Source organism: Notolepis coatsorum, assembly GCF_963971535.1.
Source record: "Notolepis coatsorum genome assembly, chromosome: 10".
NCBI classification, from domain to species: domain Eukaryota; kingdom Metazoa; phylum Chordata; class Actinopteri; order Aulopiformes; family Paralepididae; genus Notolepis; species Notolepis coatsorum.
The window spans coordinates 56,173,212-56,195,932 of NC_140174.1; the positions used below are offsets into that span (position 1 = coordinate 56,173,212).

Genomic DNA, 22,721 nt, shown 5'->3' on the forward strand with positions numbered 1-22,721 from the left:
GTAGACAAAGCAACTCTGAGGTCATGCTCAATGCCCCTCTCCACTCCTCTTACTCCTCCTCTCTACAGTCTGAAGATCTGAAACAGAATGTTATTTTGATGTCATCTCCATAACCTAAAATGGTGTTATATTTGTCTTTATGTGACCAATAAATATTACAATCTTTCATACATCCATAAAGGCTATTGCGCATACCTCATTGCTTTAACTTATTGACAGACTCTTGCAGCTCTTTCAGAGCTTTGTCTAGAGCTGCCATCTCTTCCTTTTTATCAGCAACCCCTTTCCGATAGGCATTTGATTTTTGACAGCAGTGTAAAATCGTGCTTCTCTGCCATGCCTGCCATTTCATGTGCTTCTTTCTCCATTGTTTCAGCACTAGTCATTACTTTTTGCCGCTTTGTTTTCACCTTCTGGATTTCCTGGCAGAGCTACTTTCTTTTCTTCCCTTTGGTGGTTTGCTCTCTCAACTTCTTCTGGTCTTCCAGATACATCTCATATCTTGTCCTTGCTCCTCTGCAGTGTTGCTTGAGGTCTTTTGGAAGAGCTTAATCTGTGTGCCCAGCCATTGCATCGTGGACCAAGCGCATTGCTATTAGCGTCTTCTCCTGTAGGTTTTCAACAAGCATATCCTTGTTAACAGAGTACCCCCTTTCTACTGCAGCTTGTCCATGAGACAGAGTGAAGAGACATTTCATGATGTTCCACAGTTCTGCATACTCTTCTTTGCCACTGAGATATCTTCAGAAGAATTCATCAAGTCTGCAGCTGTAAACAAATTCTTGGAACTCTGCTTTGTGGTTTGTGTTGACATCGAGTGAGAATGCTTTATACTGAGAAAGGACTTTGTCACACTCTGTGGCAGGGCACCATCCAGCATTGAGGAGAACCTGAAGGAGTTTCTCAAACATTGCTGTTGTACTTTCGGTTTCTGTCACAATCATCACAGGGTCAAGGGACCTCATATGCCGCACAGCTGGATACATGAGAGGACTTCTCTCCATAATTTTCTTGCAGGTCATTGCGAGTAAGGAGACGCATTCTTTTTTTAACTCCACGATTTTCACTGGATTTTCCTGGAGCTTCTCAGATGCCTTCTGCAAAGCCTGCTTGGTTGAAAATCCTATGTCCAGGTGTTTGAGAGGGACATGGATTTGCTTCTCTTGGGGGTCCAGTTTAGTGAGCTGGTGAGGTGTCTTGATCTTTGCCAGCTCTTCTCTCTTGATAAAGCATGACAGCAGGCCTGTCAGGGTGCTTTGGAGCTCCTTTGCCAAGAATGGTACCATTGGGGCATCTGTCTGAAATACCTCCAAAAAAGGCTTCAGCTGTCTTGCAACAAAAGCAAAAAACTCAAGTTTAGCCAGGAAAAGAGGGTCTTCGGTTGCCTTCTTGACTGTCAAGTAGGACGCAGATGTTGGCACTTTACTCTTCGGAAGTTTCTTGTGGCTGTGGATGTACGCCATCACAGCTGGCCACACTTCGATTGCCCGCTCAGCAACTTGCAAGTCTTCAACCCATCGAGTGGCACAGAACTTCAGAGGAAATCTTGCAGTTTTAGTCAGCTCACTGAAATCCTCTCGCCTTGCTGGCGAGTCATGGAACACCTGCCAAAGCGCTCTCAGCACATCTCCGATTTTCCAACCTGTTTCCCTCTCTCCGGTCTGGAAACTTCCATGCACAACATGCAGTCCACAACATCCCAGGTTGATGAGCTTTGGTGCATCTGGGTCCTCTTTGCTCTTGTCCTCTTGGAATATTCTTAAGAACTTCTAATTCACTGTAGGGCCATCCATCAATATTTGCAGGAGCTTCTTGGGGTCCAGAGGTGACAGGGATCTGTTGATACCCTCCAAGAGCTTCTCTGCCTATAACTGGCTCGTTATGAGAGCTAACGTTGGCTAGCTACTGTACCTGGCGCTGGCTAACTGGCTCGTTATGAGCGCTAACGTTGGTAGCTACTGTACCTGGCGCTGGCTAACTGCCTCGTTATGAGAGCTAACGTTGGTAGCTACTGTACCTGGCGCTGGCTAACTGGCTCGTTATGAGAGCTAACGTTGGCTAGCTACTGTACCTGGCGCTGGCTAACTGGCTCGTTATGAGAACTAACGTTGGCTAGCTAATGTACCTGGCGCTGGCTAACTGGCTCGTTATGAAAGCTAACGTTGGCTAGCTAGTTAGCAAGATTGCACTGCTTACTAACTAACGTTGATAAACCCAGGTTTACCACAGTTAAAACACAGCTACTTACATTTGAGGATAAACTTGCATAAGAAGTTTCACTCAAGTTTCACTGTAGATGCCAAGGCTCCCTTGGCTCACCAAGTTGCCTGCATCAAATTCCAACATCCAATATACCATATAGGATGCCAAGAGCATGCTCTACAACATGGGATCATCCATCTACAGCTGTTCACATGTAAAGGGTTTTTATAAACTCATGTTAATTCTGTGCTCAATCGTTAAATTTTATTACACATCATCCAATAAAATTTTCCAGGACAACTGTTTCTATTTCCATGTAATTGGTCACTTTTGCTCAGTTTCCATGCCTTTCCATACCTGGAAAATGAAAAAATTAATCCCATGTTTTCCAGGTACCGTGGGAACCCTGTAAGTATGTCACCTACTGGTGAGCAACGGGAACTAATGCCACAAACCCAATTTGGCAGGCTGGCAGGCTGGCTGGCACAATGTATTCAGGCAGAAATCAACATAAATACATAAATCCAAACAAATACATAAAATATAACATATGGCAATACAACCTCTAATAATGTCAGTTTTGGCTTCTACACTCACCTTCACTAAACAAATAATCATAAAGTCTGTTTTCAATGTACAGTATATATAAGGAAACCAAAATCCAATTTGTTAAATTTATTGAACATTGAAGAAAAGAAATGCAGTTGACAGTACACAAACAAAACCATCAGCTACAGTCGAATACCTATGTCATTTTGAATAGTTGAATAACTACCGTGCCCATCACTCCTGTAAAACTGCCCTCAAGTCATGATGAATATTTAGCAGAAGTCCAAGTAGACAGAAGAGGAGACTCCTATTGTGTAGCTGGAGTAGACCTTGTGTCATAAGTACTTATAATATAATAATAATAATAATAATAATAATAATAATAATAATAATAATAATAATAATAATAATAATAATAATAATAATAATAATAATAATAATAATAAATGTGATTTATATAGCTCTTTTCTAGAACTCAGTTACTTTACACTAAGGGGTGGAGGTAGACAAGCAACAGACAAACATAACAAACACAACAACAATAATAATAATAATAATAATAATAATAATAATAATAATAATAATAATAATAATAATAATAATAATAATAATAATAATAATAGAGTCAATTTGTACCGCACTTTATATTTGTGAGAATCTCAAAGTGCTACAGGAGATAAAGATAAAAAGTTAAATGAATAAAACAATTAAAATGAATAAAACAACCAATGAAATGGAAGAACATAAAAAGTAAAATAAAATAAAATAATAATCAAATGAATAGAAGTAAAAAGAAAAGTAAAAGAAAAATTCAGGCGAAAGCCTTGTTAAAAAGAAATGTTTTTAGGCCCCTTTTAACACTTTGACTTCCCAAGCTTAAAGTGGAAATGAAGCAGTGCGATAAATACATATTCATAGCATCACATTAGTATTTAGATAAGCCACAGAAGAAATCACGTTATAAAAATAAGCAGTTTCTAAGAAAAAACGATTTGTTGTGTGCATTTCTGAAGCATTTAGCATTATGGGCGCGGCCATTTTGTTGCTGACGTCATGGAGCTTGTTTGGTGTATACACTGCTGGTTAGTTGCCTATAGTGAATGGGTCAGTCGGTAAATAAAATGTTGCCTACAAAACAACGGGACCGCGGTGGTTCTGTTTGTATTGCTCCTGGCTGTTCAAACTACCGTAATTTTACCATGTGAGAGAGAGGAAAGTTGGTTAATTTCCACAAACTACCAGTGAAAAAAACAGTGTTGTTGGCATGTTGGCTCAGGCTGGCTGCACTCAGGCGGCGTGATCAGCCTGTTGGACAGGGAAGGAGGATCTGCAGCGAACACTTCATTGCCTCGGATTATGTTGTTGGGGGTGGAAGGTTTGTCCAGAAGACCACTAATCAGCTGAAGCCTGATGCGGTTCCCTCGGTCTTCGACAGACAGACCGGCGTTAGCTCTCGGGAGCGATCGCTAGCTAGTTGGCACCAGCCGGGGACCGGCGTTAGCAACCGGGAGCGTCGCGGAGCATTCAGCCTGCTGGCTACCTAGATCCACTTCAACCAGCGTCGCGGAGCATTCAGCCTGCTGGCTACACAGCTTGTCGGTGTGCTAATAGCCTCGGCAAGCTAACGGTAGCTGGCTACACATCTTGTCGGTGTGCTAATAGCCTCTGCAAGCTAACGGTAGCTGGCTACACAGCTTGTCGGTGTGCTGGAGCCTCTGCAAGCTAACGGTAGCTGGCTCCAGGCTATTAGCACATCGACAAGCTGCTGGAGCTCCCGACGCTCGGCTGGTTGAAGTGGATCTAGGTAGCCAGCAGGCTGAATGCTCCGCGACGCTCCCGGTTGCTAACGCCGGTCCCCGGCTGGTGCCAACTAGCTAGCGATCGCTCCCGAGAGCTAACGCCGGTCTGTCTGTCGAAGACCGAGGGAACCGCATCAGGCTTCAGCTGATTAGTGGTCTTCTGGACAAACCTTCCACCCCCAACAACATAATCCGAGGCAATGAAGTGTTCGCTGCAGATCCTCCTTCCCTGTCCAACAGGCTGGTCACGCCGCCTGAGTGCAGCCAGCCTGAGCCAACATGCCAACAACACTGTTTCTTTCACTGGTAGTTTGTGGAAATTAACCAACTTTCCTCTCTCTCACATGGTAAAATTAGTTTGAACAGCCAGGAGCAATACAAACAGAACCACCGCGGTCCCGTTGTTTTGTAGGCAACATTTTATTTACCGACTGACCCATTCACTATAGGCAACTAACCAGCAGTGTATACACCAAACAAGCTTCATGACGTCAGCCATGACGTCAGCAACAAAATGGCGGCGCCCATGTTGAAAACAGGGATATTATATTTGATTTTTCAGACAAATAAGATAGATTTCACATTTGATTATAGAACCCTGTCTTACACAAGGTACACAACAAACAAACTAGGATCACATTGCTCACTGCTTCATTTCCACTTTAATTCCTTTTTACCCCCCTTGAATGCCCAAGGCCACTTCAATGTTAACGTTAATATCGCCTAATTTATGTTTTAAATTATGGCTATGTGTCTAATCTGCCCGTTGCATTATCAATGACCTATTTCCAGTCAACATTGTCGAAGCAGATTGTTTTTTTATCAGTTCATTTCCGTTTCATAGCATTTAGAAAACCCCTCGTTTTCACGGAGAAGAAAGAGGTTTCCATGATAAATCGCCTTTTACTGGAATATTCTAGAAAGTTGTCATTGTTCGTCCCTATTTATGAATCGTTTTCAAATAAACGCTAGATTATCGATAGTATATGTGTACGCATGCGCGCTCGTGGTGCGCGCTGAAAATCGCTTCTCCTATTTCCTGACGGCGCGCATAGTCGAACAGCCATATCACATAATCACATAAAAGCTTATATATCCGTGAAAACGGGTCTGATTATCCTTAGACTTGTAACATAGATTGCTTACCTGAGATCAGATGGTATCCAAATGGATTATTCCAATTCCTGATGGCCATTCGAAAAAATCGATCTTTTTATTGATTCACCGTGTATATTGTAAAACACATATTCACCGCTGCTCTGAGAGTCCAGCATGAAGCTGGTAGACGCCGGCTGCGTGAGTGAGAAGTAAAATGTGGAGTCCGAGTTTTTTTTTTCTCATTCATTTTCATTGAGTTCAATCCAAAAGGGTGAATTACCACCTGGGAGACGATAGGGGGCGTTTTTTTCACATCTGAGCGCCTGAGGTAGCTGAATTTCCAACGGTAGACTCGGTTGATGAAATATGATTTCAGATCGCTAAAAATAAAAAAAATAAATACAAGAATTCTCGTGAGTGGGCATTCAACCCGCGGGGGGTAAACCCGAGAAATCTCGGGCGTGGCATGCAAAGTGTTAAAAGCCTCGACGGATTGTGGTGCTCTCAGGTGGATGGGAAGAGCATTCCATAGTCTGGGTGCGGCAGAGCAGAAGGCTCGATCGCCCATGGTGTGAAGCTTAGTCCTGGGGGCTTTGAGGAGGTAGGCTGTGCCGGAGCGGAGGGAGCGTGAGGAGGAGTGGGGGGTGAGGAGTTCCTTGAGGTAGGCAGGGGCACCACTGTGTACGCACTGGTGAGTGAGGAGGGAGACCTTGTACTCAATCCTGTGTTCCACGGGGAGCCAGTGAAGTGATCTGAGGGTGGGGGTGATGTGATCATATTTGCGCACCCTCATCAGGATCCTAGCAGGATAAAAGTCTAATCTGCACATCTCTGGACAGGTGAGACATGTTAATCTATCAATATAAAATAAGATAAGATATTCCTGTATTGATCCCCTTGGGGAAATTCAGGCATCATATTCTCACTATGTACAGTCCACCCTGGTATAATATACAGACTACCAATAATATCACTATGTACGTATAGTACAGTCCACCCTGGTATAATATACAGACTCAATCTTAAGTCAACCCCAGGTACAAATAGATATCGCTAACCTTAGTCTACCCTGGTATACATAAACTGATTACACAGATTATCAATAAATAATATACATGTGCATATAAAAATATGATTGAAGATGTGAATGAATGAGACCTTGTGCAATGTGCGCTAGAGTCCATGCAGGGTTCAGTAGTTAAAAGCCTATCAGTTCTAACAGTACCCCAGCAGTTAACCTAGTCAGTCCATGTCCTTTGTTCTGAAGGTCCAGATTAATACCTAATTAGAATTAGTTCAACAAAAAGGTAGATTAGACTATCACCTAAAGTCCACGTTTATTATTTTCTATATATATATATATTGTTTTATTTATATAAGATATATATTTACTGTTGACCTGATAGTGTTTTACTGTTCGCCTGTATAATGCTCCTTGTATCGCACGCTGTGTATACAGCGCGCACCCATTGGAACGGAGAAAAAGTTAGTTAGTTTTGTATATACAGCGCGAGCGACTCACCACGTATTGAACGGAGAAAAAAGATACCGTTAGTCGGAGAATAAAAGTGAGGAGAGAGTTGTTTTTGCTACAGCGCTGAGGTGGTAACGTTGGGGCCGTTATTAGTCAACTGTGTCGTAGTATCGCCGGTCCGGGGGAAAAGTGGAGTGCCTGTCTGCCGACGGCGACAGGCAGACGATAACAGAGAAAGAGGACGTTTAGACTGAGTTCGGTTGAGGCTGAACTCAGATAGCATTAGCAACCAACGGACTATTTGCTGTTAGCCCCAGTATAAAGGGTTAACGAACTACCAGAAGCTCGGGCGTTGTTTGGACAATAGGAACCCGGTCCGTATGAGACCCTTCTATCCAGCGACTACCCGGCCGACGGTCTTCACGGTCACTGTCTACATCAGCCTCTGGAGTAGGAACTCCAGAGATCGTCGTCTCCGCCCTCATTAGACTCCGCCCTCATCATTCTCCTCCGGACAATTCACCATCCACCTCCATTCAGAGTTCCAACGGCCTGGTACCATTAATTTAGGAATTATAATATTCGGAAATTGTTATATATATAAATTGTATAATAATTAGGATAATGTTTATAAGAAAATTGTATTAACCCCATTATATTTGTTGTTGTTTATATTTATTTACATTTGTGTTTATGTTACACATTAAATGTGATTATTCAACCTGGTACCCCTCTCACCTCCCATTTAATAGAGTGTCCGCCATTTTGTGTACATTTAATATTGGTTAATTAATCATTTAGTATTTGTCAATCTCATTATTTAAATACAGTCAGGGTTGTGTAGCCCCTCAGCTACATCCTTGGTTGTGGAGCCTGATGGCTACTGGCACAAAGGACTGACCGAGGTGATTTATGATGTATGATTTACGATTTATGAGTCTATGGCTGAACGTGCTCCTCAGCTTTGCTAGCTCCTCATAGAGGAGGTGGGAGGGGTTCTCCAGGATAGTGTGCGTCCAGCGCCTTTCTCATTCTCCTCTCCGCAAACCACTTCCAGATTGTCCAGCCTTCCTCACCTGCTTGTTCAGTTTGTTTGTGTCTCTTGAGTTGATGTTACCCCCCCTCCCCTTATGGGGGACATGTGGTCAAATCTGTTGAAAAACGAATTCAGCTCACTTGCACGATCCAGGGACAACACGACAGCTGCCCGTAATTTCCCTGCCACCCAACTCTTTTTATTTGTTGTCTGTCTCGTGTGAAACTGCCTGCAGCGGTGCAGCCTTCTGGACCAGGTTGCCCTCGAACAAGTCGATCGTTGATTTTAACAGGAGATTCACCTGGTTAGCTAAATTAATACGTAAAATGTTTTTACCTGGTTGGGGATGAACTTGACGGCTACACCATGCTTATAGAGCCTGTGCTTGAGAAGCAGCATGTCTTCTGCGCAGGTGGCATTGTTCTGCACCACAGCAACCATCCTGTGGTCCTGGAAGATGCTCTTCGCCTGCTTCTTTAGGAGTAACACCAAACCACTCTCCTCCTGACAGTGCAATATTAGAGAAGGGAAAACGAGAAAGGTTCATGTCACAGATAACATGAACTCTTTGTGTAACTGAGGGGTACAATTCCCTGACTGTATTGAATAAGTATGGTATCATTAAACCACTACTGAGTTATGTACATTACTACTGGCCATACAGTACACATGTATATGAAATGAACATATCCACAATAACACGGCTTCACAAGAAATACTGTTTAGAAGAATATTTATTAGCAGCACGAAGATTATCTTACATTACTTATCAAGATTGAGAGTTGCGCTTGTAAGGCGAAGAATGTGCATGAATAGGTCAAGAGCGTAAGTCCATGAGAATATTACGCAGGAGATAATTAATACCACCTGTATCATAAGAATTATATATGGTACACTAGAGATACTAAGAGGGTCCCTCCGGTTGTAGGCCAGCAGGGGAGAGGATTTGTCGGTAGCGAAAGTCTGGGTCAACGAGGAATAAGGAGACTCCAGGTACAGGAGACAGTGCAATAATCCCTTGATCCGCAGACGAACAACAGCTATTCTCCGGTATGCAGTGCCGCATGGAGGAAAGCTAGCCAGCCTCAGGGGTCCTAGAGGCGGGCTCAACGGTGCTCCTCACAGGGTAAATCCCACACAGCAGTGGGTGTAGACGATTCTCCGCTCCATCAGCTACAGGACCAAAGCAAATATAATCCAGCCGAAAAGGGCTCTGTAGTCGTCGGGGTAGGTTATCCAGTGTACATATCCACACGGTTCTCGTCTAGGGCTCCTCGGATGACGGCACCAGGTTAGGCCGCCCAGCCTGGATAAGCACAGCACACTAGCTCGGTACGAGGAAACGTTGGTAATGCTGGTCACTGTGGAACGGTAGCCGCACGATACACTATACATAATAGACTATTACTTAATAATAGAATAGGTCGAACTCGACGATACAGCGTTAAACTCTGACACTTCAGCTATCAATTCGCACGCGGTCTCAAGGCTCTATTTCGGGGCAAAAACGGGCCCACTTCACAGCACGTTGTATCGTGGTGTGAGGCTTCAACTTATTGGTTAACATACTGCTGTATTCACCTGCGCCGTATTTATACGTAAGGTGAACAATCTAGTACCAGCCTTATTTCTGTCTCGTATTCTTGCGCAGAACCGGGCATGTCCAGGCATGTCTTAGCGGTGACTTTGAACTAGACATTGGGGGTATGGCCGTGGCGCCTAGGGGATCGCTGTCCAATAGGAGAACGAATATTATGGTCTGGCCTGTACTAGGTAAAGGGATATTCCGTGTATATGTACAAAGAATATACAAGGGATATCAGACGATATACAAATATACAATATATCTCAAGTAATAAATATATATATTCAGTTTAATCTGACCCTGTGTAACACTTTGCACTGAAGAACCACATAAGTCAGATTGGGAATTTTGTTTTACAACAGCCCACGTATTTGCATTTGTAAAGTCAACCCAAATCACTTGGGAGTGTGAATGTGATACATCACAAGAAAATGCTCAACATCTACCGCCTTCATGTGTGAAACGATAATACAGTTTTTAAACTGAAAACTCTAGTTATATGGTTCTTTGTCTGAGGTACTTATTGTCAATTTCAGAATACTATGCTGACCAACTCAGTTACACTGAAGGGAGCCTTCGTCAGAACACTGTGCTGACCAACTCAGTTACACTGAAGGGAGCCTTCGTCAGAACACTCAACACTGTGCTGACCAACTCAGTTACACTGAAGGGAGCCTTCGTCAGAACACTGTGCTGACAAACTCAGTTACACTGAAGGGAGCCTTCGTCAGAACACTGAGCTGACCAACTCAGTTACACTGAAGGGAGCCTTCGTCAGAACACTGTGCTGATCAACTCAGTTACACTGAAGGGAGCCTTCATCAGAACAATGTGCTGACCAACTCAGTTACTGAAGGGAGCTGTGGGATATTTGTGGATATCCTGATGAAGAATGTCTCAGTCAACCGAGGCTTGGATAATAACAAGGTTTATTAACCAAACAGATAGAATACATAGAGAGAATGGCTGAGGCTCTCGCCCCAGGTGATCAGCTGAAATTACCCAGGTAAGAAGCCATGATTGTGGTCGGGAAGAGCCCTTTATAGTTCAACAAAGGGGGTGTGTGGTCCCATTTGATAGGTCAGATGGGGGGGAGGGGGTACAGGTTTGGGGGACACAGGGGAGGGGGATATATTTACATGAGGATATATTATACCACAATACTCACTTTTCTTTCTTATAATGTGGGTGAGATTAATGTATAATATACCAGGATTGTTTGGAACAGGTAAAAGTGGGGATAATAGTTTAAAATAGAATTATTTACATACATGATTAATAGAATTATTTACATACATGATTCATGACATGATCGACTGGACTGCGGTCTGTGTTATTTTGATATCAGAGATGTGGGACTAGATGTCACCCTTTTCTTTTATTAATCGCTCAAAATACCTATATCAATGAGTGGTCCTCATCTCTGATATCAAACAACAATTAACATAATCATTTGAAGCTATCGCTGTGCAAATATCTTGGCATACCTTCAGTCGTTCATGTCGTGACTTCTGGGGAGCTAATGTGATCGTTGTGCATACAGGCATCGTAATAAACCAATTAAATACATGCACTGTCTGTGTGGTCAGATTGCACAGGGTGAAAAAACAAAATTGTGTGCATAATTAGGCTAATGTGTACAAAAACATTTTAACAACCGTTAACCTGGTGGTTAATAAAACTAACATGATTGATTATGGGAAACTGTTCAAAAATATATATATATATTTTTGCACGTTTTATGATGATTCTTGATGAAATTACTTAGGATCCAGTTGTATTTACCCTGAGTTTGAGTGTCACTTTTATCTGTGATTGCCTCAGTTTTGTTGGTCTTTACTTAGAATCAGGCAATTTTCTCCATTTCTTCTCTATAAATGAGGAGATAAAACGTCTTATGCATCGCTTCTGTATGTAATTCTAGTGCATATACTATCAATGGTTCACCATATAGGTGCAAAACAACGTTACATGTCCTCTTCTATGAGAGAATAAAACAACTGATTCTTTCTTGTCTGACAATACAATTTTGTAACCTAAGTAATTCAAATGTGATGTAATGTGATCATGTGGTCACTTCTTCCTTCAGCAATACATTTTAGCTCATTATTACTAACCATTGTTAATGCTTTCTCATTGATTTCTTTTCATCACATCCCTAGTTCATCGTTTTGCAGATACATACAATTGTGTGAAAAGTTTCCTTCTTGTGAAGGTATTAATCTGAATGATGTTGCGTCGTTGTTGACAAGGTGTTCTCTGTCGGTCGTGTGGCAGGGCCAAACAGTAACACATAAAAATTAAATAAATACATACAATAGACATTACCTTAGTGGCTAATGTGTCAAAATAAAATTGAAAACCGTTAACCTAGTGGTTAATATAAAAGGTGATTATGATAATCGTTATGCATTGTTCTGTGGTCAAAACAAACTTGGTGTCTTGGAACAATCCAACTGGTTCTGCCCTGTTTAACAATACCATTTTGCAATGTGACTCTGTGATCATTTCTCATTGTCATTATAAAATTACAGTTCTTGTTTGTGAATCTGACAGTTGCTGTGAAGTGTTGATCATCTGTTCTCGGTCGGGGATGTGTCCTTCTGTGGTGACCTGCTGTGTGTTGAACGTATCGTACATTCAGTTGATGTTTCTGTGAGCCTGTCGTGTGGCAGTAAGACAGTAAAAAGTAAATAAATACATAACATTTTTGGACCATGTGTATTCAGAAGTCTCTTGGTCCACATGTCTCGTTTGCTATGTGTCTCTTCTTGACGATGCAGTCGGGAATATTCACTGGTCGCCGTCCATTCCCTGTCAAGGGTCACTTGTCTGCGCTGCTCTCCATCACCACCACATGTCTGCCACTGTGCTCACGCTTGGCTCCCATCAGGCCCAGAGACATGGTGGTCAGGGCGTTTTTGAATGTGTTGTGCTGGTTTCGCTGTCCTCTCCTCGTCATTGCGGTACCACTTGATGGAGGGCGAGGGCCCGCCGGTGTAGTGGCTAGTCAGTAGGACGCTCTTTCTCACACGGATGACAATCTTGTCATGGGAATCCACCTTGATGGTCGGGGACTTCAGTTCCCGTTTGCAGGTGATGGGTTTGCTTCTTCAGGTGGCGCTTGCGAACAAAACTCTTCCGGCACATGTTGCATTTGTAAGGCTTCTCTCCCGAGTGGACCCCCCTCTGGTGCTCCTTCAAGTTAGCCGCGGTTACAAAGCACTTCGCACACTGTGTGCATCGATGGGGCTTGTCCCCTACTACCCCCACGGCGTGGGTCTTCTGGTGTTGCTTGGGGCTGGAGGATGTGGTGAAGCCTTTACTGCACTGGCCACAGGTGTACGGCTTCTCGCGTGTGTGGAGCTCCTGGATTTTCATGTGCTGCTTGAGGCTGGCCTCCACGGCGAAGCTCTCGCCACAGTGGACACAGATGTACGGGTTGATGTCCCTGTGGATCTCAAAGTGCTGGTGGAGGTCGGCGATGCTGCCAAAGATCTCGCCGCACTCGCTGCACTCCAGGCCGTGGGTCTCGTGGATCACCATCCCGCTGTCCGACTCCACGATCAGCTCCCCGCCGTGGTCCGACAGAGCCACGTTAGACTCCGTCTTGATCTCGGTCTGTCGTGGTCTGCAGTGCCGGGGTGGAGGCCGTCAAAAGGTTGATCTCCTCTTCGTCAGTGTCTCCTTGGTCAGTCTCCTTCGTGGTCCCCTGCTCCACTTTCTTGGGGATGTCTGTGGGCTGGGTTGGATGGTTCTCCCACGGTTGTTGTCGTCGCCTCTGGTTGTGTCCGCAGCTCCTTGGCGGCGTCCCTGGTAGTATGCTGTCGTGGGTCGCTCAGGTCACTGGGTTGTGTTCCTCTCTGTCTGGTCCTGCCGTCGTTCGTGGTTTATGTCACGCGTCGTCTCACTCGTCCTGTCCTCTCACCAATTCGTGATCTGAGGGTGATAAACACTGCCTTAAAAAACTCCTCACATAAATGATTCAACGCCTTTCTGCTAAAGTGGAAAATCATTTTGGGATTAATTCAATTCATTGTAAATAAAATCACTTAATTGACAAATAGGAAATGCAAGCCAATTGCATTAGCAGTGATTCCTTACGTCAAGAAGGTCACATTCACTACAATTTTATCAGATCTTGTATCTAACTAGATCTTCCAGCATTACACTTTAAATAAAATTTGTAAATGAATGGCCAAAGTCTTGAATCAGATAAAATAGTCTGTGGTGTTAAATTGAAGTTGATCTTACCTCAGGATGCGTTGGGTGTGCCTCAGGATACTTACCTCGCCACGACTTCTCTGGCGTTTTTCACATCTCAGTATGGCTCATCATAGCATAGCATGGGGAAAAAACATAAAATCTAGGTAGCCAGTTAATTTTTGCATGAAAAACAATCATTTGTTTTGTCATCTACGTTTTAACTAACCTTACTGTCATGCATTTGTCCTAATAAACTAATCTACACTGTAGCACTCAACACTTTGATGACCATTGTTACTCAGCTGATAGAGGTGTGCCTTGCCTGATGTCCTGTCGTACAGAACCTGTGAGTCGCTTTGGATAAAAGTGTCAGCTAAATGATCAATGTTGTTGATATCTTGTACATTTAGATAATTGTGCTGCAATTTTGGTGGTTGATAATTTTGCAATCATGGAGAGTATTAGTTGTTAAAAGAATAGTCTAAGGAAAGTCATGCATGTTATTGGTTATGAACAGAGAATAGAAGGAGGGGATTGTAAGTAGTTGTTTTCATCATTAATCTTTCATCTCGGGCACTTCTCTAATTCATGTGTCTTTTGAAAAGAGATGATGAAAACGACTGGTTAGTTATTGTTAGTATGGGAGTTAGGTAGATTTTCATAACTGCAAATTCATCACCGGTGTCTAATTCATGTTAATTAAGTGGTTCTCTGTTGCCATCCACCGCCAGGTGAGTTCATCAAGTCTGTGGTCACGAGTGTAGGCATTTGCATTGCTTTGTCTCCCAAGTGCCCACTCTGAAGAATTTGCATGTGGGTGTTTTGGATGTAGATTTGTTCCAAATGGTCAATCGATTGTCTCTCAGCTCTGCACTGTCTCTCGGTTGACATGCAAATTGTTGGATTTTCTGTCTTTTGTGATACAATTTGGGTGTAGTCATTCACTGTTTTGCATCTCGCCTCAGAGCCAGATCTGTAAATACAAACACATGTTAATTTTCCACTCTTTTCTAAAACCTGGGTGAATCCTCTTTGACTGTCTGTGTGCTCAACAAACATTAGCTAGATCTCATCCATCCCGTTCTTGGATGTAATGATAGTGTTATCATTTATCAATCATATCGCATATGTACACAAGCATATGAATGTGGACCCACACATTTTGAATCATGTTTAAAATGTCTTACAATGGAAAGGGCTAGTTATCTTTCATTGGTTCTTTAGATAAACACATTAACTCAAGTGAATATAACCTAAACATCTTACTTTTAAACATGATCTATGTTGTTTGTGTTCCAAGTTTTCAACATTGAAAGCTTATAAAGTCTAATCTAACGCTGTTTATGTGGACTACAATTCCTGTACTGCCATATATTGGGAACCGGAAGTGTTTGTTTAGCTCCCATGGTCAGTATGACCGGTACGCCCACAGATGTATTATAATTCTGAAACAGACATTGTAATTAGCTTTATGTGACTTATAATGTGTAAATTAAAGCACATAAACACTCAAGTGATCTGAGATAGTTGTAATTTGCTTTAACTGATAGTTGTGTATATGTACAGTTTCTACGTCAAATGACTCCCTTTTCTTGACTCCTTTTGTATCACAAAAAGTACTGAATTTGCAAATCTGGTATGTCATAAATGTACAGATGTAGCAGTACTGACTATCTGTCTGTCATGTATGTCATAATATGTTCTGATAAATTGAAAATGGGGGACCCTGATGTAAACAAATCTGGTATTGAAAATGGGGGACCCTGATGTAAACAAGACTAAAGTCTCTCTCTGGTCTGCATCCCCTTAACAATTGTGTATTGAGCTGTGCTGTATTGTACCCATTCTGCAATCTGTTAATAAAGTTTTCAATCAATCAATGCATCTATATTTATGATTTTTATACTCACCGGGGACAGCTGTTGTGTTGGGTTGGATCCGTTACGTGTCGTCAGCAACCCGCATCTCGCCACCTCAACTCAACATTTTCCAATAGCAGCGCGCACATACATATACAAATAAAACATATACTACACGTGGATTTCACGCACCCTTGGCCTTGGGTACATTACACTTTACGTTCGCTTATGGATAGTTTAATATAAAATAATCACTTCACGGCGCGCATAGCGTGACGTCATCGCTCCATGCGACGTTCGTGCGTTCTCATTCGCCTCGGAAATAACGCTTTGCAATTCATACAGTATTTTTCCAACGAGCTCTCAATAGCCTGGAATTCCTATACCAGCGTTTTGTTACCGAATGAACGCGCCTGTGCATATGTGAAACGTAAACAAACTGAAACGATAAAACTATACTTCTCCAAATGGCCGTTCCCGTGGGCCGGTGTTCTGCGGAATCCGGAAATTACTATCCTAGTTTGTTCCCGTGAACTGCACTTCAATGTTATTCTTTGTATAACGGTAACTAGTCTCTCAATGCTCGTCGCGCTATCCGTAGCCGGTTCTTGACTCAATAAAGCAACGCGACGGGTCCTATAATACTTGTGCACATACAAACGAGACTTAAAACAGACAAACAAACATTAATACATATAAGTTAACGTGTGTGTATATCTGACTGTATTGGATCGCTGTACGTTTAGTCGTCCAACATCTGTATTGTTCCAACATCTGTTGCGACAAGGCATTTATACCCTTGATATATAACTACACATCGTTATTAAAATCATAACGACCGAACCTGACTTCGAAATTTACCAGCGATATATTAGATTATATATACCTTTTAATCATACTCTCGGTCTCTTTTACTCGCGACTAATGTCCTGTTTAATGTACTTTCCGCGACTGATGTCCCGTTTAATGTACATTTACGTACTCCCGGGACATCGCGTAATCATGTACTAACTAGGACATCGCGTGATCATCTTCCCGCTATCTGTATTGATCAATTGGTTAATTTAATCCAAAATACATCGTTTTCAGGAAATGGAAGAGATTGTGAGCTTAGTTTGAGGTTGAAACAATGAATATTATGACGCTACTCTGGTAATTTCTAATTATGATTCTATTAGCTTCTCGGTCCTACTTCCCGCATCTTTGCAAAGGAATCACAGAACGTTTTTAACAGAGTAGCGTTTTCCAAGGATATCACATCATAATAAGCTCACGTATCTATTTTGTTGCCTATATTTTTAGTCTGCATCAGCTAGACTAGGGGTAGCAATCCAACAACCTGTGTGTGCCTTAGCTTTCGGTCGGCTCCGACTCGACCAGGAATAGCACCTCAACCTTTGTGCCTAAACTTTTTGGGACTAGCACATATAACCCATCCTTTCAGAACCGCCTGATAAAGGACCCAGGTGCACGCGCGCCCTGGTAACGATTCTCAATACAGATCAGATATATTAATGCACATTATTCTACTCAGCCATGATCTCAATATTGGACAATATTCTGTAATATTCACCTGGCACAGAGAAAAGCGGGAAGTTTTTTAATTCCTTTCCATAAATGTTTGGTCGACCAGTCTATATACTCACTTTTCTCTGTATAGATGAAACGATACAGCATGCCGGGAGGACGCAAAAAGTCCGTCACAAGTTCGTAGACGCCAATTGTGGGATATTTGTGGATATCCTGATGAAGAATGTCTCAGTCAACCGAGGCTTGGATAATAACAAGGTTTATTAACCAAACAGATAGAATACATAGAGAGAATGGCTGAGGCTCTCGCCCCAGGTGATCAGCTGAAATTACCCAGGTAAGAAGCCATGATTGTGGTCGGGAAGAGCCCTTTATAGTTCAACAAAGGGGGTGTGTGGTCCCATTTGATAGGTCAGATGGGGGGGAGGGGGTACAGGTTTGGGGGACACAGGGGAGGGGGATATATTTACATGAGGATATATTATACCACAGAGCCTTCATCAGAACACAAACATCGATCCTAGGTAGGTTTATAAAAAACGTTAAGGTGAAATGATGAAGAGTTACTGACTCTGCAGTTTGGTCAACAAGAGAACAGCGGTACTTTACCTCATGAGCTTCCCTGGCTCTGGGTGGATAAGCACCGTGAGGAGGCTTACGCTCAGGGGGAATGTATTGAGTGACAGCCAGAAGTTTCTGTTTGAGGATGTGTAGGGGCTTTCTGTGTCGGGTCACAGCCTTGGACCCATGGCGAATACTCTGGGTCAGGGGCAGCCATCCTATTGGAACAGAAATGACTAAATATTAAGAGGTGATACAGTGGTATCACTTTTTCACTGCCTGTACCGATTCTGAGTCCTAAGCTTTGAGTTATCTGCCGATACAGAGTACAATCCAAATGCAGTACTTCCTCAATACACAATTATCAGACAGAAACTACTATCACTACTAACCCCACACTCTATGCGTTTAGTAGGTTCAACCAGTAGGTAAAAAATCTATCTGATCTGGTATCCCTCTGTGTGCTGCCAAGAATCAAGTCACGTTTGGGATAAATGACAGTATTGGGGAAATGCTCAGGTACCTTACAGCCCTACAGAGTAACATGTCAAATATATGTCGAATGGCCTTTGCTTGTTTTTAAGGATCGGTAACAGCTGATTGTAGAATCCAACCAGTGTGGAACTGCCCGAAAAACAAAGTGTAAGGAGCTAAGGACACATTAACATGAAAGAAAATACAAATGTAGACCGGTTAGCCTACTTGGGAATAACGTTAACGTAAGTGCGTAAAAGCGAGACCTACGTTGCTCTGAAAAGTGCATCCCTTCATCATGAGCATCCCATCATCATGAGCATCCCTCGCTTTTATGATGTGATGCAATGTAGCTGCCAGCGGTTTGACAAGCGTTTGTTGTTACAATGTAGCTACAACTATCACGCAGTGAATGAGAACTCAGTTGACATTAGCTAGGATGAGCGGCAGGTTGATTGATTGATTGATTGATTGATTGATTGATTGATTGAAAACTTTATTAACAGATTGCAGAATGGGTACAGTACAGTACAGCTCAATACACACAATTGTTAAGGGGATGCAGACCAGACCAGAGAGCAACATGGCTTGGCTTCAAAACCAAATTTTCAACAATACTAAACAACATGGCCCCCCTAAGAACCACCAGGGTAAAAAATCGCGCTGAGCCGTGGATGCACACTGAAATACTGACCGCTATGAAAGCCAGAGACAAAAAATTATCTGAGTTTCGTAAAAGTCAGTCAAAGCTTACCAAAAGCACGAGCAGTGAACTCCAAGCCCACGTGACTGAACTCAAACTAGAAAGAAACAGACTAAGAAATGACGTAAACTCCATGATCAAAACTGCTAAAAAAAAATCATAAATGACAAAACTGAGGAAAACAAAAATAAACCACGTGAACTTTGGAAATTACTCAATAATCAACTAGGCTGCAGTAAAAAACTTAAAACCAGGTTCTCAAACATAAACATAAAGACGGACAACACGCTCATCACAGACAAGCTGGATGTAGCCAATTACTTAAACATTTCTTCACAAACATAGCCACAACACTGGTAAACAAACTACCCTCCCACTCAGGGCATTATGGGGTAGAACACATAGTAGCATACTACAAGAACCTAGGCATCCACAAAGACGACTTCAAACTGGAAATGGTAACTACAGATGAGGTACGCAAAAAACTGAGCGCCCTCCAACCGAACAAGGCCACTGGCCATGACAACATCCCCTCCAAATTCCTCAGAGACTCAGCAGCCGCCATCACCCCAGTCATCACACACATAATAAACCTCTCCATAAAACAGGGACACGTCCCCAAGGACTTCAAAATTGCGAGAGTAACACACCTGCACAAAAAGGGCAGCAAATTAGACCCAGGCAACCAGGGACCGAAACTAAAGCGCGCCGCCCGCCAGGGGCGGTCAGTTTTTACCTTTGGCGCTTGACACTTAGAGGGCTGCCCGCCGTGTGGCGTGTAGTTCATAACGATACTCTTATTTTGATTGTGCGAGTACAGATTATAGCCGCTCTCGTCTTTTTTTTCTCCGCCGCGAGATCGTTAAAAAACTACAAGTCCCACATTGCACTCAAGTCAACGGTCCAATCACAGTAGAGTGACGTGACTGGTTTCATGAGAAAGAAAGCAAATGACCAATCGGAAGCTCTCATTTGGCTTGTTTACTTCCTGAAACGCCACCATTGCGATATGCGGGCTGAGCTACCGTTACTGTTTAAACAATGACCCAGTCAACTATTCACTTTTAGTTTAATACATGACGAGGCATTGTCTAACGGTTTCTAGCTGGCTAGCTACTGATAGCTGCTGATATCAACAAATGCTCCAGCAATAGTCGACTCGAGTGCATAATACCTCCGTTCCCTCGTTAGCTAGCTTAGCTAGCTCACGTTAGATCTTATCTATCCCAGTAAACTAAATTGTCTTAACGTTATCTACCGGGCTAGCAGTAGCTACAGATAGCTCCTGATATCAATGTCTTATAACATTGATTGAATGCGTATTCTAGCTGAGGGCATGTTGAATGTGATTTGACAATAGAACCGTAACGTTATAAATAGGGTCCAGCTGCATCGCGGGAGAATCCTTGCATGCTGAATGTAGGGTCTAGCTGAATATAGGGTCTAGCTGCAGGGCCGGAGAATCCTTGCTGGAGCTGGAGGCTACTCAAGTATAAGTAAGTAAGTAAGTAAGTAAGTATTTATAAAGCACCTTTCATACATGTCATGTAGCTCAAAGTGCTGTACACAATTATAGGCATATATAACGATAAAAGCAATAAAGTCACAGTGATCAGTTAAGATCAATGTTTAAAAAAAATAATAATAATAATAATAATAATAATAGTAACGTAAAAATGAAATAACGTAAAAACAGTCATTTGCTTACCAGTTTGGGAGAACAGGTCCGCACAAACATTTCCGCTCAGTGGCAACCGGAAGTGCACTAAACCAATGCACTTGTATGGTAGGTAGCAATGTTTAGCTCTTATAACGCTAGTGTAGTTACGTTTTTATCAGTGGTCATAGTTGGGTCCATAGTGCTTTACCAAGTCCCATGGATCCATCAGTGGCCGTGTATTGTGTGCGTATGTACCCGTTCCCTCATGTGGTCAGCGGCCAGAGTTTGGGTCCATAGTGCTTTACCAAGTCCCATGGACCCATCAGTGGCCGCGTCTTGTGTGCGTATGTACCCGTTCCCTCATCTAAAGAGTTGGGTCCACAAGACTTTTCCAAGCCTTACGGATCCATCAGTGGTCGTGTATTGTGTGCGTATGTACCCGTTCCTTCATCTAAAAAGTTGGGTCCACAAGGCTTATCCTAGCCTCATGGATCCATCAGGTTTTTCCAAGCCATAACTATTTGTAAGCTAGACTGTATAGGTACGTTTTTAATTTTCCTTTAAAAATGTGTATAGAGCTGGCGTTTCTGATGTGTGTTGATAGTGTGTTCCATAGTTTTGGGGCATAGTTGGCAAATGCCATACTTCCTATCCTTTTTTGGTTTCTGGGCGTGTCTAGTAAACCTGTAGTGGATGACCGTAGCGTTCTTGAGGGCAGATAACTAACTAGGGAATTTGCTATGTATTTTGGGCCTTGCTCATTAAGAGCTTTATATGTTAGGAAAAGGACCTTAAAATCAATTCTATGAGTTATTGGAAGCCAGTGCAGAGTGGCCAGGACTGGAGTGATATGTTCTCTTCTCCTTGTATGAGTTAGTAATCGAGCTGCAGAGTTTTGGATAAGCTGAAGCTTCCCAATGGTTGCTTTGGGAAGACCAGTGAACAGTGCATTACAATAGTCAAGCCGACTTGATACAAAAGCATGAATAAGTTTCTCTGCATCCTTTTTATTTACGAAAGGTCTTACTTTCGCTATGTTTCTTAGGTGGAAGAATGACGTTTTCATGGCCTTATTTATATGAGACTTAAAGGTCAGGTCTGAGTCCAAGATGACACCTAGGCTTGTAACCTCAGTCTTTACATAGGATGACAGACTCCCCAGGTTTTTACAAAGCACTTCCCTTTTCGCTTTTGGGCCGATCAATAGGATTTCGGTCTTGCTTTCGTTTAATTTTAGGAAGTTATTGTTCATCCACTTGTTTATTGCTAACAGACAATTTGTAATGGACTGTATGGCTGTAGTGTTATTTGGTTCTGCGGAGATATATAGTTGTGTATCATCAGCATAACTATGGAAGCATACATTGTGGTCTCGAATGATGTCCCCGAGGGGCAGCATATATAGTGAGAAGAGTAATGGACCAAGGCAGCTTCCTTGTGCGACTCCAAAATTGCTGTCATGTTCCTCGGATACATTGTCTCCAAGCTTAACATAGAACCTTCTCCCCTTAATGTATGTTATGAGCCAATTTAGTACATGATCGGAAAAGCCAACCAGTCTTTCAAGACGACTGATCAAGATATTATGGTCAATCGTATCGAACGCTGCACTAAGGTCCAATAGGACAAGAATTGAGACTTTGCCAGCATCGGAGTTTAGCCTGAGGTCGCTAACTATTTTGGTAAGGGCAGTTTCAGTGCTGTGATTTGTTCTGAAACCTGATTGTAGTTCCTCCATGATGTTATTATCTTTGAGAAAGGAGTTTATTTGTACTGAGACTATCTTTTCTAATATCTTGCTGATAAATGGAAGGTTCGATATTGGCCTATAGCTTTTTAGTTCGTTTACATCTAAGTTTGTTTTCTTTAGTAGTGGTTTTACTACAGCCGTTTTAAATGCATCTGGAAAAGTGCCTGTTTGAAGAGACATATTTATGATTTCAAGGACATGATTTGAGACACTATCAAACACCCGCTTGAGAAAT

At 42.5% G+C, this 22,721-nt stretch overlaps 1 protein-coding gene across 1 annotated transcript in view; it reads right to left on the reverse strand.

The window, feature by feature from the left end:
• Positions 1-22,721, reverse strand: part of mrpl10 (mitochondrial ribosomal protein L10) — a 46,916-nt gene that overhangs the window by 21,042 nt on the left and 3,153 nt on the right. Inside the window, exons 2-3 of the mRNA XM_084322413.1 lie at positions 17,948-18,117; positions 8,495-8,662 (exon numbers count right to left, since the gene is read on the reverse strand). Coding sequence (XP_084178539.1) covers positions 8,495-8,662; positions 17,948-18,117 — 338 coding nt within the window. The remainder of the gene's footprint in view (positions 1-8,494; positions 8,663-17,947; positions 18,118-22,721) is intronic.